General features: G+C 49.9%; 1 protein-coding gene across 1 annotated transcript in view; it reads right to left on the bottom strand.

Annotated features, from left to right (window-relative positions):
- The window catches only part of me1 (malic enzyme 1, NADP(+)-dependent, cytosolic), a 167,971-nt gene that overhangs the window by 86,629 nt on the left and 63,842 nt on the right, over positions 1–17,500 (bottom strand). The window contains exons 2-3 of the mRNA XM_083641731.1: positions 15,685–15,818; positions 7,195–7,344 (exon numbers count right to left, since the gene is read on the bottom strand). Of these exons, the coding sequence (XP_083497857.1) occupies positions 7,195–7,344; positions 15,685–15,818 (284 nt within the window). The remainder of the gene's footprint in view (positions 1–7,194; positions 7,345–15,684; positions 15,819–17,500) is intronic.

Here is a 17,500-nt window from a genome sequence, read left to right on the forward strand (position 1 = left end):
ATATACAGTAGATAGCCTAGATCAGGTAGAAACAAAATGTAACATAACAGATACATCCAGCAGCAGAGAGATATAGATAGATCAGGCGAACCTTCAAGATTCGTGAAGTAAATTATACAAAAGAGCACTAAGAGATCATAAGTATGATGTATACACAGACAGCACAGCCACAGGCTGAATGTATCATGGTCTCTCTCTCTTGCCTCATTGCCTTTTCCCAGGCCTTTTCCCAGGCCTTTTTGAAGGGCCTTTCCTCATTCACATGACTTTTCACATGACTTTTCACAGGCCTTTTCCCAGGCCTTTTCACAGGCCTTTCCCCAGGCCTTTTCCCAGGCCTATTCCCAGTCCTTTTCACAGGCCTTTTCCCAGGCCTTTTCACAGGCCTTTTCCCAGGCCTTTTCCCAGGCCTATTCCCAGTCCTTTTCACAGGCCTTTCCCCAGGCCTTTTCCCAGGCCTATTCCCAGTCCTTTTCACAGGCCTTTTCCCAGGCCTTTTCACAGGCCTTTTCCCAGGCCTTTTCCCAGGCCTATTCCCAGTCCTTTTCACAGGCCTTTTCACAGGCCTTTTCCCAGGCCTATTCCCAGTCCTTTTCACAGGCCTTTTCACAGGCCTTTTCACAGGCCTTTTCACAGGCCTTTTCCCAGGCCTATTCCCAGTCCTTTTCACAGGCCTTTTCCCAGGCCTTTTCCCAGGCCTATTCCCAGTCCTTTTCACAGGCCTTTTCACAGGCCTTTTCACAGGCCTTTCCCCAGGCCTTTTCCCAGGCCTATTCCCAGTCCTTTCCCCAGGCCTTTTCACAGGCCTATTCCCAGGCCTATTCCCAGTCCTTTTCCCAGGCCTATTCCCAGGCCTATTCCCAGTCCTTTTCCCAGGCCTTTTCCCAGTCCTATTCCCAGGCCTTTTCCCAGCCTGGCTGATAAGTGAAATCTGTCAGAGACAGTCGTCCTTCCGTCCGCTGTATTGTGCTAACTGATCCCCTGATGCACATTTCCAACAGCCCTGACTCCCAACCCGGAGGCTCTGGCAGCAGCTCCTGGCCCACTGTGCTCTGAGACTGTGTATCAAGCATGCTATGAATCTTTTCCACATAGCTCTGCAGAGATGAGGAAACGGGGCCTTGTTAGGTAACTGTTATGTGCTTGGGACAACTATAGTTTCCTACTATCTTCAATGCACCCAAGGTAAGCATTTTAATAAAACGTGGATATACGTAATTAGGGGAACTGGGCATCCAAAAGTAATCAAAAGCATCCATGGTGGTAAATTAATAAATCATTCCAAGTCATCCCAAAGGTGTTCGATGGGGTTGAGGCCAGGACTGTATGGGTCATTGTCATGCAGAAACAGGAAAGGACCTTCCCAAACTGTTGCCACAAAGTTGGAAGCACACAATCATCTAGATAGAATGTCATGCGGTAGCGTTAAGATTTCCCAACACTGGAACTAAAGGGCCGAGTCCGAACCACGAAAAACCAGAACATTATTCCTCTTCTACCGAACGTCAGTTGACACTATGCATTCGGGCAAGTAGCGTTCTCCTGGCATCTGCCAAACCCAGAACTTTCTGTTGGACTGCCAGATGGTGAAGCATGATTCATCACACCAGAGAACGCGTTTCCATTGTTCCGAGTCCAGTGGTGGCGCCGGCGAGCTTTATACCACTCCAGCCAACGCTTGGCATTGTGCATGGTGAGCTTAGGCTCGTTTGCTGCTGTTCGGCCATGGAAAGCCACTTCATGAAGCTCAATCCTATGACAGTGCCACGTTGAAAGTCACTTCAGTATGGCCAATTCTATGACAATGGCTGTCCATGGAGATTGTGCATGATTTTATACACCTGTCAGCAATGGGTGTGACTGGAATAAGCCTATCCACTAATTAGAATAGGTGTCTGCATACTTTTGATCAGGTAGCTTATTTGGTAATACAGATCTTCCTGCACTGCTGCTGCAGTAAGTGAAGACCCTGTTGAACAAAAGAAAGTGAAGGAAACACAAACACAATAAAGCCAAATCAAAAATGAGCATGAGGGATGTCTGGAGTGAAAAGGGGCTGGTCTCCATCAGAGACCTATACATAGATGGTCATTTCGCACCCTTTGAACTTCTGAAGGGGAAATTTGAGTTGCCCAACACGCATTGGTTCACCTACAAGTTAGACATTATGTTCAATCCAAGATTTGTGGTTTTGAAGTTCTCCCAAATGAACATGCTTTTTTTTATGTTTTGCTGAGCCCCCCTCACTCCAAGCATATTATTTCTAGATTTGTGTACCTGTTTGATGATTGTATCAGGGCCTCCACTGAGAGGATTAGAGAGGCATGGCAGGAGGAACTTGGTGTTGAGTTGTCTGAAATTATTTGGGACAGGAGTCTTTCTGTGGTCCAACTTTTCTCAATTAACAGCAGACACCAGCTGATTCAATTTAAAGTCACTCATCGACTTCACTATTCCAAGTCTAGATTGCACAGGATCTACCCTTAGGTGTCAGGTGTTAGAGGGCACACTGTCACACACTTTTTGGTTTTGTTCTTCACTATCCGGATTCTGGGCCAAAATATTTGACTGGTACTCTAAGGCCTATGGAATAGCCCTTCAGCCGGAGGCGGAACTTGCCATCTTCGGCTGTTCTGAATCTTCTCTACGGTTGTGCAGCAATATCTGACGCAGGGGATGACTGTCGCCAAGAGACTCATTCTAAAGGAGTGGAAGTCCCACTCTCCACCATCTTTTCAGTTGTGGCTGACGGACATGGTTTCGGTCGAACTCACTTCGGAAGTTCTCGACTATTTGGGACCCGTTCCTGGCCTACTTTGACGAGGTTAGAAATGAGTGACTCGTCCAGCTACTTTAACTCATTGAGTGCCATTGACGTCTAAAGATGTCAATTCAATAGTAACGTAAGTCAATTGCGTTTTTTGACGGTGGGACGTGGATCAAAGCCTGATGCATCTCCTGTAAAAATATGGGGGATTTTGAAGGTGTATAAGCTATTTTACGGACCCATTAGGTGGCGACAGTGCTCTCCGGATTAGAGAAAGATGAGAAAAAAGAGTAAAAGAAGCCGTGGGGAAACGGAAACCGATGCATGCTGGAGCTATAACGTTAGCTGTGAACAGCAGCCTGCTGTTCACAGCTGCTGCTCTGCTCTGCTCCCACAATTGAGCCTTTCTGTCTCTGTTGCGATAGTTTGTCCATATGATTAGTTGCCAGAAAAGGAGCACCCGACACCAGCGTCTTTCTGAAAAGTTAAATTATTCTCAGAGTGCTGGGAGCCGGTGCACAAAAACGGCGGAGCGCTGTGAAAATAGACGCTGGGTGCAGCGCGCGGGGGTGAGTTTCTCCCAGCTCCACCATGCAGGCTGTGTGTTAGTGTGGGGATGAGTTTCTCCCAGCTCCGGGATGCAGGCTGTGTGTTAGTGTGGGGATGAGTTTATCCCAGCTCCAGCATGCAGAGATTCGTCGCCTGACGCAGGTAGCAGAGATTCGAGCAGAGCCACCAGAGACACTCCCACGGAGGAGGAGTTTGCAGTTGAGGGGGGTGGGGCACGCAGGGCACCATACAACACCGACCCAGACAGCAGGCTCGATGGACAGATTGGCAAACACAAGCTGGAATACCTGATGCCCACCAGCAGTAAATCAAGACCAGCAAGAAGGTGTAGGGTCTGCGCACGCAGGGGCCAGCGCTGCTGGTTGCAGCTAAAAAATATTTTTTTGCCATCAAAATTCCTTTGTTTTTGCTGTTTTATTGAAGGAAATTACTGTTCAGATATTTGAGGTGTCACTACATCATAAAATATTAGCTTCAGACTCAGTGATGTGCTTGAAATGCTTCATTTCACAAAAGTCTCATTATCTCCAGTTCTAGTTTGAAACGTCTGTTTCTGGTGAAACCAACCTATCTAATACTGCTGATAACTAAAGAACGGAAAATGATACAAATAAACTTTTTTCTTCTGATGATACAAGAGAGTCTCATCGTTTTTGGGCGTGTTCGGTGTTTACATAGTAATATCACACAATATTCTGTGGGTCTTGAGAAATCACTGAAAACGCTCTGAAAGGGCTGGCACTGGGAGCGTCCGTTTTCCAGAAATGGCTGGCAGCCAATGAGTTAATGGACTCCTTAATTTATTATTATTATTATTTTATTTACAAGCACCTAAGCACCTTACACGTCTGGTAGCACTGTGTTGTAATGTCGGTATGTGTTGTTTGTTTTTTAGTTTTAGTTTTAGTTTTTTGTGTGTGTATCTGAGTTTGTTTCACTTTTGTTCTGAAAATTGAAAAATAAAATATTGAAAAAAAAAAAAAATTAGCATGAGGCAGGCTGTGACTAGTCTCACAAGTCCAGACTCCAAATGAGATTGAGGCTACAGTGAGGTACCTCGCCCACAGTGATGGTAAATGGATTGCTGAGGCTTCAGATGATATCCAAAGGGAGACACACGGATCAAGTGTATAGAGGTTTCTTTATTGACTAACGTTTCGACAAGTGTGTCTTCATCAGAGTCATGCCTCTGATGAAGACACAAAGGCCCCTATCTTTGCATCGGCGTAGTTTCTAGGCCGAGCGCCTGGCGCAGTGGGCGTGGACCAGCGCACTTGATATCTTGGTGTTGGCGCTACACGCAGCCTAAAGCATTACAACCATGCCTTTTAAGCATAAGATTATGCACCGTCATGCTCATTGGATAAGTGCAATAAACGAATCGCACGCTTGCCTTTTAAGCTCCAATTCCAGTGGTCCAGCAAAACCAGACAAAGCCAAGCGCTCTGCCCCCCCCCTCCCTTCATCCAGTCTGTCTGTCTCCATATATAGGCTATTATTCCATATTATTATGCTTCTCAAACCAATCTAACTGCAGTTTAAATACTGGAAGCATGTAAATACGCTACACTATAGCAAGATCAAAGTGAAAAGAATGTTCTAAAGGCATCAGCTAGAAAAATATAGCCTATCCCTATATGATGAGATTAATAGATTGGTGAAAGTTTGTCCAGAAAGATATTGTTTTCTCTCCCCTGCTAGGATGGTAGGATATGCACATAAATATAGCCTACATTATGTAAAGTCATTGCATAAATGTGTTTTTATTGTAAAACTATAATGTGAAGTAGAGCCAATTTATTGGAGCGGACATCACAGTAGGACATGACAGAAGCGCGTTACGCTGTTACTTATCTAAATCACGTTAAATCGACAAGGGACATATATTCATAGCTTTCAAGGGGCGTTACGTGCTGCCGGGAACGCCCACCTGGCGGTCAAACAGTACTGCTAAGTACTGTTTGAGCGGACGACAGCACAGGCATCACTACAGTATCTTCTCTTTTAGCAATAGTCTCACTAATCCCACAGTGGTTTACCTGCTTTTGAGATCTGCAAAAAATAGTTTGCTTCTGTCTCACCCGTTCTCCCTCTCTCTTCACACGCGACGAGGGCTGTGCTCTCTCTCCACAACATTATAAAAACGAGTCCGCACTCCGCACGCAGTTTGTTGTGAAACAATTTCTCCGAACTGCCATGTGTTGGACAGTAACGTTAACGATAGTTCGGTTTGTTTGAAGTGCCCAAAACGTGCAGTTTGTTTAGATATCGTTCTTTTTCAACGCTTGATAGATGGTCTAAATATTCCTGACTGGAAACTGGTGGAAAAAAGACCGCTTTTTGCTGGAGCTGCGTCTGGTCAGTGTTCAGCGCCATTGTTGTTTTGAGTTTTGACCGCCAGAATGGGCGTTCCTTGTACTTACGTAACGCCCCTTGAAAGCTATGAATAGGCCCAGGATGACATATAGGTTTCACATAGGGTGGTGTTTTCATTTCGATGTTTTATTTGGTCCAATATTGAAATGTTCTACAATTGCAGGTTGTGTTACCATTAAACATTATTTAAATCGACCTTTATATAGGTTTTCGCCTCATTTGGTTGCTATTTAGTAGCGAAATGGAGAAGCCCATTGCATGCTGGGACATTCACAGGCAGTGAACTTACAACTGCTTTTTCCTATGGGACGTGTGTTGTGTCTGTCTGAGCGAGGGAGTCAGAGAGAGACAGTCGTATTGTGCCTGTCAGACTGAGGAGAGAGGGAGAGAGTGACACAGAGAAGGGTGTCAGAGGGGAGCGCTCCGCGCAACTGGCGCACTGAATAGGCCTGGTTTTCAAAAGCGCTAAGCCTAAATTTACGCCAGGTGGGAAGATATCATTAGGCCGATATTTAAGGCCGACACGCCCATTCTCGCCCATTCTGGGACTGCGCCACACCCATTCGGCCTAAAGCGCATTTGGCAGCGTAAAGCCATATTGATATCTTCCCGAGGCAGGCGCAAGGCACGTTTTTTTGTGTTTAAGGCCCGTTTTAGCACCGAAGGCCTGTGGGAGAATAGGGCCCATTAAAGTGTACAGCTGGCACGCGAGTGGGGGTAAAACCGCCCATATATCTCAATGGGCTGACTCACCAAAGGACGGTGCTGCGACCCTACGCTACAGGATTGGAGATTCAACAGGTACATAGACATCTGTTCAGATGTGCGTTTACTGCGGGAGTTAAATCCCCGATCCATGTCTGCCTGGGCTGGGCTAGCAGCTAAATGCTAACTATGCTGAATGGAGAGAACAGGGGATTTACCCCACCCTGACCACGCCCCCAGCCAGCTAACCCAGCGTTTATGACGAGGCATCGCCTCAACCTATAGGTGATTCATGGGATCATATGGCCACAGAATTATTTCTCTGGGTGTGAAAATGTTTAAATTTTTGATCAGAAAACGAGTGAGTACACAGCTTGAAACAGTAAAGATCTTGGCACCACAGGTCAGAGGTCACCACATAAACCACTGCCTCAACAAGAAAGAAACAAGCAATCAACAATGGAGGGTGTAAGATGGACTGACAGGAGAAAAAGGCTCCATCTGGAAGGCCTGTCGCCAGTTTCCAGTAGTAAGGAATAAGTTATAAACAAATCTAAGCGGTACAAAGTGAGTATTTATGCAATGCAGATTTATTTATTCATAGTTCAATAAAAATTGCACCTGAAAAGTACCAGAATTCCCCTAAAAATCAGATCAAGGTTGGGGGGGGAAAGTGAAGTGAAGTCTGTTTGTGTGTGTGTGTGTGTGTGTGTGTGTGTGTGTGTGTGTGTGTGTGTGTGTGTGTGTGTGTGTTTGTGCATGCGTGCGTGTCTCACCTTGGTCTCCTATATGCCAGGCCATATTGCTGGCAGGCCAGGCCCACAATGGGGGTGTAAATGATGGGCATAAACCTCTCGATGTCTGACGTTAGCACCCTGTAGAACAGCTTCTCATTGCGGTCCTGCAGTCCCATCAAAAACACATATCTAAAGACCGGGAGGAGGAAAACAGCACATGTTAATCTTTAACATCTTGTAGACCCCTACCTGGTGAACTATAGGGAGGAATTTATGTAACTAAGGTGTCAAATGGTGTGTGTGTGTGTGTGTGTGTGTGTGTGTGTGTGTGTGTGTGTGTGTGTGTGTGTGTGTGTGTGTGTGGTGTGGGTGTGGGTGTGTGTGCTTGCGTGTGTGTGCGCGCACGTGCGTGCATGTGTGTGGGTGTGTGTGCGTTGTGCGCGCACGTGTGTGTATGTGTGTGTGTGTGTGTGTGTGTGTGCGTGTGGGTGAGAAGCCCCAGACAGATTGGAGGGGCAGCGAGGGAATGCTTTGAGGGAAAGTATGTCAGAAAAGAAAGAAGGCAAGAGAAGGAAAGAGCACGCTACACTGTCTCATTTCATTTCAGCTTTGTGTTGTACAATAATTACACGTTGTACAGATACTTTTGTTTATATTCCAGACATTAGAAAAATACACAGAATACAAATCTGCCCCTCAGATAGCCAACACAAGCTCTTTGTTCTGATCGTACACTGAACGGGAACTGAAGGTTTGCATATGACCCGAATTAAGCGAAGCACGCCAGAGAGCGAGCCAGAGAGGGCTCTACTCCTAATCAGAGAACTTTCCATAAAGCCAAGTGCACAAGGTGCCTCTTGTTGAAGGGATGAAAAGCATGCCCGCCCTTTCTCCTCAGGTTAGGCCACAGCAGCTGCACATGGCCCACCCTTTCTCCTGTAGGTTAGGCCACAGCAGCTGCACATGGCCCGCCCTTTCTCCTCAGGTTAGGCCACAGCAGCTGCACATGGCCCGCCCTTTCTCCTCAGGTTAGGCCACAGCAGCTGCACATGGCCCACCCTTTCTCCTGTAGGTTAGGCCACAGCAGCTGCACATGGCCCGCCCTTTCTCCTCAGGTTAGGCCACAGCAGCTGCACATGGCCCGCCCTTTCTCCTCAGGTTAGGCCACAGCAGCTGCACATGGCCGCCCTTTCTCCTCAGGTTAGGCCACAGCAGCTGCACATGGCCCGCCCTTTCTCCTCAGGTTAGGCCACAGCAGCTGCACATGGCCCGCCCATTCTCCTGTAGGTTAGGCCACAGCAGCTGCACATGGCCCGCCCTTTCTCCTGTAGGTTAGGCCACAGCAGCTGCACATGGCCCGCCCATTCTCCTCAGGTTAGGCCACAGCAGCTGCACATGGCCCGCCCATTCTCCTCAGGTTAGGCCACAGCAGCTGCACATGGCCCGCCCTTTCTCCTGTAGGTTAGGCCACAGCAGCTGCACATGGCCCGCCCTTTCTCCTGTAGGTTAGGCCACAGCAGCTGCACATGGCCCGCCCTTTGTCCTCAGGTTAGGCCACAGCAGCTGCACATGGCCCGCCCTTTCTCATTAGGTTAGGCCACAGCAGCTGCACATGGCCCGCCCTTTCTCCTGTAGGTTAGGCCACAGCAGCTGCACATGGCCCGCCCTTTCTCCTGTAGGTTAGGCCACAGCAGCTGCACATGGCCCACCCTTTCTCCTTAGGTTAGGCCACAGCAGCTGCACATGGCCCGCCCTTTCTCCTTAGGTTAGGCCACAGCAGCTGCACATGGCCCGCCCTTTCTCCTTAGGTTAGGCAACAGCAGCTGCACATGGCCCGCCCTTTCTCCTGTAGGTTAGGCCACAGCAGCTGCACATGGCCGCCTTTCTCATTAGGTTAGGCCACAGCAGCTGCACATGGCCCACCCTTTCTCCTGTAGGTTAGGCCACAGCAGCTGCACATGGCCGCCCTTTCTCATTAGGTTAGGCCACAGCAGCTGCACATGGCCTGCCCTTTCTCCTGTAGGTTAGGCCACAGCAGCTGCACATGGCCGCCCTTTCTCATTAGGTTAGGCCACAGCAGCTGCACATGGCCCACCCTTTCTCCTGTAGGTTAGGCCACAGCAGCTGCACATGGCCGCCCTTTCTCATTAGGTTAGGCCACAGCAGCTGCACATGGCCGCCCTTTCTCATTAGGTTAGGCCACAGCAGCTGCACATGGCCCGCCCTTTCTTCTTAGGTTAGGCCACAGCAGCTGCACATGGCCCGCCCTTTCTCATTAGGTTAGGCCACAGCAGCTGCACATGGCCCACCCTTTCTCCTGTAGGTTAGGCCACAGCAGCTGCACATGGCCCACCCTTTCTCATTAGGTTAGGCCACAGCAGCTGCACATGGCCCGCCCTTTCTGATTAGGTTAGGCCACAGCAGCTGCACATGGCCCACCCTTTCTCCTGTAGGTTAGGCCACAGCAGCTGCACATGGCCGCCCTTTCTCATTAGGTTAGGCCACAGCAGCTGCACATGGCCCGCCCTTTCTCCTTAGGTTAGGCCACAGCAGCTGCACATGGCCCGCCCTTTCTCATTAGGTTAGGCCACAGCAGCTGCACATGGCCCACCCTTTCTCCTGTAGGTTAGGCCACAGCAGCTGCACATGGCCCACCCTTTCTCATTAGGTTAGGCCACAGCAGCTGCACATGGCCCGCCCTTTCTCCTCAGGTTAGGCCACAGCAGCTGCACATGGCCCGCCCTTTCTCCTGTAGGTTAGGCCACAGCAGCTGCACATGGCCCGCCCTTTCTCCTCAGGTTAGGCCACAGCAGCTGCACATGGCCCGCCCTTTCTCATTAGGTTAGGCCACAGCAGCTGCACATGGCCCGCCCTTTCTCCTGTAGGTTAGGCCACAGCAGCTGCACATGGCCGCCCTTTCTCATTAGGTTAGGCCACAGCAGCTGCACATGGCCCACCCTTTTTCCTGTAGGTTAGGCCACAGCAGCTGCACATGGCCCGCCCTTTCTCCTCAGGTTAGGCCACAGCAGCTGCACATGGCCCGCCCTTTCTCCTGTAGGTTAGGCCACAGCAGCTGCACATGGCCCGCCCTTTCTCCTGTAGGTTAGGCACAGCAGCTGCACATGGCCCGCCCTTTCTCCTGTAGGTTAGGCCACAGCAGCTGCACATGGCCCACCCTTTCTCCTGTAGGTTAGGCCACAGCAGCTGCACATGGCCCACCCTTTCTCCTTAGGTTAGGCCACAGCAGCTGCACATGGCCGCCCTTTCTCCTTAGGTTAGGCCACAGCAGCTGCACATGGCCCGCCCTTTCTCCTTAGGTTAGGCCACAGCAGCTGCACATGGCCCGCCCTTTCTCCTCAGGTTAGGCCACAGCAGCTGCACATGGCCCACCCTTTCTCCTGTAGGTTAGGCCACAGCAGCTGCACATGGCCCGCCCTTTCTCCTGTAGGTTAGGCCACAGCAGCTGCACATGGCCCGCCCTTTCTCCTCAGGTTAGGCCACAGCAGCTGCACATGGCCCGCCCATTCTCCTGTAGGTTAGGCCACAGCAGCTGCACATGGCCCGCCCATTCTCCTGTAGGTCAGGCCACAGCAGCTGCACATGGCCCGCCCTTTCTCCTCAGGTTAGGCCACAGCAGCTGCACATGGCCCGCCCATTCTCCTGTAGGTTAGGCCACAGCAGCTGCACATGGCCCGCCCATTCTCCTGTAGGTTAGGCCACAGCAGCTGCACATTGCCCACCCTTTCTCATTAGGTTAGGCCACAGCAGCTGCACATGGCCCGCCCCTTCTCCTGTAGGTCAGGCCACAGCAGCTGCACATGGCCGCGCTTTCTCCTTAGGTTAGGCCACAGCAGCTGCCCGCCCTTTCTCCCAGTGTTGGGCAGTAGCTTGCTACAAGTAGCGAAGCTATTTACCTTAACTACATTTCTCAGTAGCTTGGTGGTAGCATCGCTCGTTTTTAATCAATTAGCGTTTTCAGTAGCGAAGCTATTTATAGACCAAGTAGTGCGGTAGTGTCCCGCAAACGCTACAAGTTATTTCCCAAGAGAAAACCCATGAGGAAAGCTCCTACATGACTATATGGGACGGTGAGAGTCTTTCTCCTGTAGGTTAGGCCACAGCAGCTGCACTATATTGGATGGTGATAGTCTCTTGTGAAAATAACTATTTTCATATTGCAGAACCAAATCCGTTTCTGCCACATGCAATATGTCATCGGGGGCCTCTATGTGCTTCATGGCGTAGAGCTGAAATGTCAGGTTCTGGAAATAAATTTGCCATGCATTTGTCCCATAGGGAATTTGATTATTAGCCGTAACACTTAAACAGTGTAGGGTAGACCAACCATGAGCTATCAGATGATGAACTGATTACATACATCTGCTCCTACAGAAGCCATCAGCCAAGTAGTAGTAGTCCAGCACAGCAGTTCATTTCCCCCCAAATGTCCCTAAAAATAAACAGATATTTGTATATGTTGTATGCTTCTTTTGGGTTTTCATATAAATTATTTAATATACTGTACACAGCACACAGTACATGTGTTTTCTGAATCTGTTATAAGCTTGTGATTCATTTGTTAGCTGGTTGGTTCGGTTCAGTGCTTAAAAAACAGAATTTTATTACAGGAAAAATGGAGAGGCAACACCACAGCTCTATTCCAATAACAGGACATGGTACTTATTGTTTGTGCTGCTCTGATTAAACTAATAAATCAGATGTTTGTCTCTCTGAAATCTTTATGATTTTGTCACATTTGTCACATACTGCAGCTCCAGGTAATCTTCACTATACTGTACGCAAGCCTTCTTATCTGTGGCATGTACTGTACGGTGCAGTTCCTCAAAAACAATAGGGACAAAAAGAGGCAAGGAGCATAATCACCAAATCTTTCATTTGCCTTTCAGTGGAGGGGAATGGAAAGAAAGACATTTCAGAAACAGAAGTTGGGGCTATGTTAACAACTGGCTTAAGCTGAGACTAGAGTATTTATTCAATCTACCCCACTCTCTCACCATCCAAATCAGTTTGTTGCAACATTTTGCTGACTTCACTCATCAATGACAAGTACCGGTAATTGCTCATTGAGTCATCCACCATATAGCTACATAGCTATGATTAAATCCCGGCATCACATCAAATCATTATTTTTTTAATACGACAGATTTTTTTTGTTTCTGTCACCTCTGCATGTGTGTTATTTTTTTGAAAGTCAACCCTTTCAGTTGCCTTATTTGATGCAGTTATACAGTTAAGAAGGTAATAGCTTATAGCTATAGCTTCATTATGTTGATAACCTAAGAAGGTATGTGCGCTTGCCACACCCAGGAGAATGTGAACATTTACAGTACAGACAGGTTTATGAAGCAGGTTCAATGTTGATTTACTGAGTTCAGTATTTCCTTTATAGACAACCAGCCGAGGCAGCCAGTACATAATCTATCTCTATCTTAATCTATTAGCCTGAGTGTTCAAGCTGCTCTGCTCTTTCCCGCGACTCTTTCCGCACCAGCAGTCCAGTTCTGTAACAATCTCGTTGGATCTGAGGTTTCCCTTTATTTGTACCACATTATATACTGTAACATTTTAGTTGGCAGACTCGTTGAACATCCATTTCCTCTGTAGACAACATCAAAGTAGGTACTTCATTCACTCCGTAATTTCAGATCAGAAGCATACGACTTGGATGCAGTGTTGCTCCGTTTGCCTTAAGATCCCAAAATCATTCAAAGATAATGATGAATGCTTGTGAAAGGGCACATTGAGAGCCTAGATAGCTGCTGATTGGATCTGAATGGAATGGCATGTGTAGTGAGAGTTTTGAGTTATGGTCATTGAAAATAAGTGACAGCGTCTCACAGTAAATACCAAAGAAGGATTCAGAGGACTTGGGGAACAGACTGTATGTAAACATAGCAAGCCTGAGCAATGGCAGGCAAATAGCAGTCCTTAATCCACTGGACCAAAGCCCATAGCTGGAAGGCACTCTAGACCCAGAGACAGATTGTCAGTGACATTGATAGGGCATGGGAATTACGTTATGACATTATGACTGTTTTAGATGTTGATCCTGTCATGTTGCTATGCGTCACTCCAATGGAAAATTAGGTGCCTATTAGGCAGCTATATAGGGCGTGTTGTGCTCAAATCCGGTCTCACCACGAAAAATCAACTCAACTCACCCATCCTCGACTTTACAAGTGACAGCTGATGGGATGGTGGACTGAGGGATTGCAGTTGGGATGAGAGGGAATTTCACAGATGAATAATATGTAGCACTCAACCTATAATTCACAACAGTAAAGGGGACTTCAGTTCGAGCCGATACAGGCATGTGGTATCTATGAAGGAGTTGGTGATCAAAGAGCCCAGACTAAAATGATAGCATGTGCCACAGTTACAGTATTACATAATGCTAACAACTACTACAACTCCTATGCGTCTAATGAGGCGTGCTGCAAAATGAAGTTGAAGTTTTCATTTGGTCCCTGGGGAGGTTGTAAAAACCTTCAGGAGAACAGGGAGGAGACAGAGAAACGGGAGGGAACAAAAGAAAGGAGAAACAGAGTGGAGATTTGTTCAGTAAACAATCTGGTGTGAGGAGATGAATGTAGATCTCAGCAGAGCGACGGCTAATCTCCCCAGCACTTTTGAGGGCTTCCAGATGTACAATGTGTAGAGGCACGGGGGATCCGCCTGGCCTGCGTAGAGGCACGGGGGATCCACCTGGCCTGCGTAGAGGCACGGGGGATCCACCTGGCCTGTGTAGAGGCACGGGGATCCGCCTGGCCTGCGTAGAGGCACGGGGGATCCACCTGGCCTGAGTAGAGGCACGGGGGATCCACCTGGCCTGAGTAGAGGCACGGGGGATCCGCCTGGCCTGCGTAGAGGCACGGGGGATCCGCCTGGCCTGCGTAGAGGCACGGGGGATCCGCCTGGCCTGCGTAGAGGCACGGGGGATCCGCCTGGCCTGCGTAGAGGCACGGGGGATCAGTCTGGCCTGAGTAGAGGCACGGGGGATCCACCTGGCCTGAGTAGAGGCACGGGGGATCCGCCTGGCCTGAGTAGAGGCACGGGGGATCCGCCTGGCCTGCGTAGAGGCACGGGGGATCCGCCTGGCCTGAGTAGAGGCACGGGGGATCAGCCTGGCCTGCGTAGAGGCACGGGGGATCCACCTGGCCTGCGTAGAGGCACGGGGGATCCGCCTGGCCTGCGTAGAGGCACGGGGGATCCGCCTGGCCTGCATAGAGGCACGGGGGATCCGCCTGGCCTGCGTAGAGGCACGGGGGATCCACCTGGCCTGCGTAGAGGCACGGGGGATCCGCCTGGCCTGTGTAGAGGCACGGGGGATCCGCCTGGCCTGTGTAGAGGCACGGGGGATCTGCCTGGCCTGCGTAGAGGCACGGGGGATCCGCCTGGCCTGCGTAGAGGCACGGGGGATCCGCCTGGCCTGTGTAGAGGCACGGGGGATCCGCCTGGCCTGCGTAGAGGCACGGGGGATCCGCCTGGCCTGCGTAGAGGCACGGGGGATCCACCTGGCCTGCGTAGAGGCACGGGGGATCCTCCTGGCCTGCGTAGAGGCACGGGGGATCCGCCTGGCCTGCGTAGAGGCACGGGGGATCCGCCGCCTGGCCTGCGTAGAGGCACGGGGGATCCGCCTGGCCTGTGTAGAGGCACGGGGGATCCGCCTGGCCTGTGTAGAGGCACGGGGGATCCGCCTGGCCTGCGTAGAGGCACGGGGGATCCGCCTGGCCTGCGTAGAGGCACGGGGGATCCTCCTGGCCTGCGTAGAGGCACGGGGGATCTGCCTGGCCTGCGTAGAGGCACGGGGGATCTGCCTGGCCTGTGTAGAGGCACGGGGGATCCCCCTGGCTATTCAGTATTCACAGTTCCTCCATCCAAAATCAACTCTGCGTGGACTGCTGACTTGGCCGTGCAATAAGGGGTTGATACAATAATTATAGTACAATAAGAAGGCGGTGTGTGTGTGTGTGTGTGTGTGTGTGTGTGTGTGGGTGTGTGTGTGTGTGTGTGTGTGTGTGTGTGTGTGTGTGTGTGTGTGTGTCAGTGTTGTAGTACTTGACTAAAGTCCAAGTCCTGGACTCATTTTTGGGACTTGTGACTCAACTTGGACTTGAGCACTGATGACTCGGACTTGGACTTGGACTTGAGCATTCATGCATTCAGACTGGGAAGGTGGAGAGGACTCGGACTTGTTAATTGATGAAAACAGTTTTTTCATATTGTTAGTGTTTTGTAATAGGCCATAATAATTGCGGATAAGATATTGATAGCTATTATTCAATTTCATGCAAGGCCACATGTGGATTCACGCTCATGTTCAGTAATTCCGTACTCGGACTCGACTAGTGGGGACTTGACTCGGACTCTTCTTTGGTGACCTGGGGACTTTTATTTGGTGACTGGGGACTTGAGACTCAAGACTCAAGATATAGTGACTTGACTACAACACTGGTGTGTATGTGTACTGTACGCGCACCCACACATACTTGTGTGTGTTAGTCTCACCTGTCCAGGTCGTCTCTCTTCAGGTCGTAGTTCCTGAGCACCCTGAGCAGCTGGACGTCCTGGCTGATGAAGCAGGGAGGCAGCAGCCCATGGATCCCGAGCTGGAGACGCTCCTCCAGGGAGAAGGCCATGCCCTGCAGACACACATAGACCACCATCAACCTCTTTATTCAATGTTTATTGACAAGTGAAAAGATTTTTTTTTTAATCCAGGGAAAGTTGACATTCATTAATTTGCCCTACCCTATGTTTTCCCAGTCAGTTCTAGGATTCAACCCAGTGACCATTCAGTCACAAGCCTGCTTCTCTAACCTCTTGGCCAGCTGCCATACTCATGATTGACGGGACAGTATAATACATTACTGTCAATTCTTTTCTGGCAAGAAGACATTTCTGGATCAGTCCTGCTATGAAAGGAAGCTGTGTGCAGGCGGATAATCACAGTCAAGTCATACTCCTCTTTTGACATGTAGGCTACCACCACTGCCTCTGACAACTCTGCTTGAACTTTGAACAACTGGATAATTGGGAAAATATTCATCCATCCTCTCTATTCAAACATTCCTGGATGATGAGAGCAGCAGCAGCGTGTCAAACGTGTCCTCTGTTCTGTTCTGGGTGTTTGTTCGCAGAGGAGCACCCTATTGGCCAATCTGTGTTCAGACAGGCCGCTGTCAGCTCACACTCTAGTGGGATGTACACACACACACACACACACACACACACACACACACACACACACACACACACACACACACACACACCAGAGCCTAGGCTGATTACCTGCTTCAACGTCACCCCTAAGCTTTACTTTGACTTTTACCTCGCTGACCCTTGACCTGCAGACGGGAATATGGGTAAACACACACGTGTTTGGTGTCAGTAACCTTGAACGCTCTGACCTGTGAACCTGCTTATTCCACTGCAGGAGAAGACAGTGTGGTGTGACTGACGAGAGGCGACATCAGAGAGAAAGCGTCTGGCTGTGAGAGTCAATCTGCGAGGGAAGCCGTTGGCTAGTAGCTCTGCTTTTAAAATGGGCGAGTTTTGTCTTCAAACTGTGAAATAATATGAGTGAAATAGGTGCAACTTTCTCCACTATTCTCCACAATTGAGGTATGGCTTGATGGGCATTTTCATCTTCCCTCCACCCATAAAATTCATAAATATTCAGTGAAAGCTCATTGTCAACATGCCAGCTACCGTCCTGTCGCTGGCTGGGGCGACAGAAGGGAAGCTACCATCCTGTCACTGGCTGGGGTGACAGAAGGGAAGCTACCGTCCTGTCGCTGGCTGGGGTGACAGAAGGGAAGCTACCATCCTGTCGCTGGCTGGGGTGACAGAAGGGAAGCTACTGTCCTGTCACTGGCTGGGGTGACAGAAGGGAAGCTACCGTCCTGTCGCTGGCTGGGGCGACAGAAGGGAAGCTACCATCCTGTCACTGGCTGGGGTGACAGAAGGGAAGCTACCGTCCTGTCGCTGGCTGGGGTGACAGAAGGGAAGCTACCATCCTGTCGCTGGCTGGGGTGACAGAAGGGAAGCTACTGTCCTGTCACTGGCTGGGGTGACAGAAGGGAAGCTACCGTCCTGTCGCTGGCCGGGGCGACAGAAGGGAAGCTACTGTCCTGTCACTGGCTGGGGTGACAGAAGGGAAGCTACCGTCCTGTCGCTGGCTGGGGCGACAGAAGGGAAGCTACCATCCTGTCACTGGCTGGGGTGACAGAAGGGAAGCTACCGTCCTGTCACTGGCTGGGGTGACAGAAGGGAAGCTACCGTCCTGTCACTGGCTGGGGTGACAGAAGGGAAGCTACCGTCC

The sequence above is a fragment of the Poromitra crassiceps genome (assembly GCF_964638095.1).
Source record: "Poromitra crassiceps genome assembly, chromosome: 1".
NCBI classification, from domain to species: Eukaryota; Metazoa; Chordata; class Actinopteri; order Beryciformes; family Melamphaidae; genus Poromitra; species Poromitra crassiceps.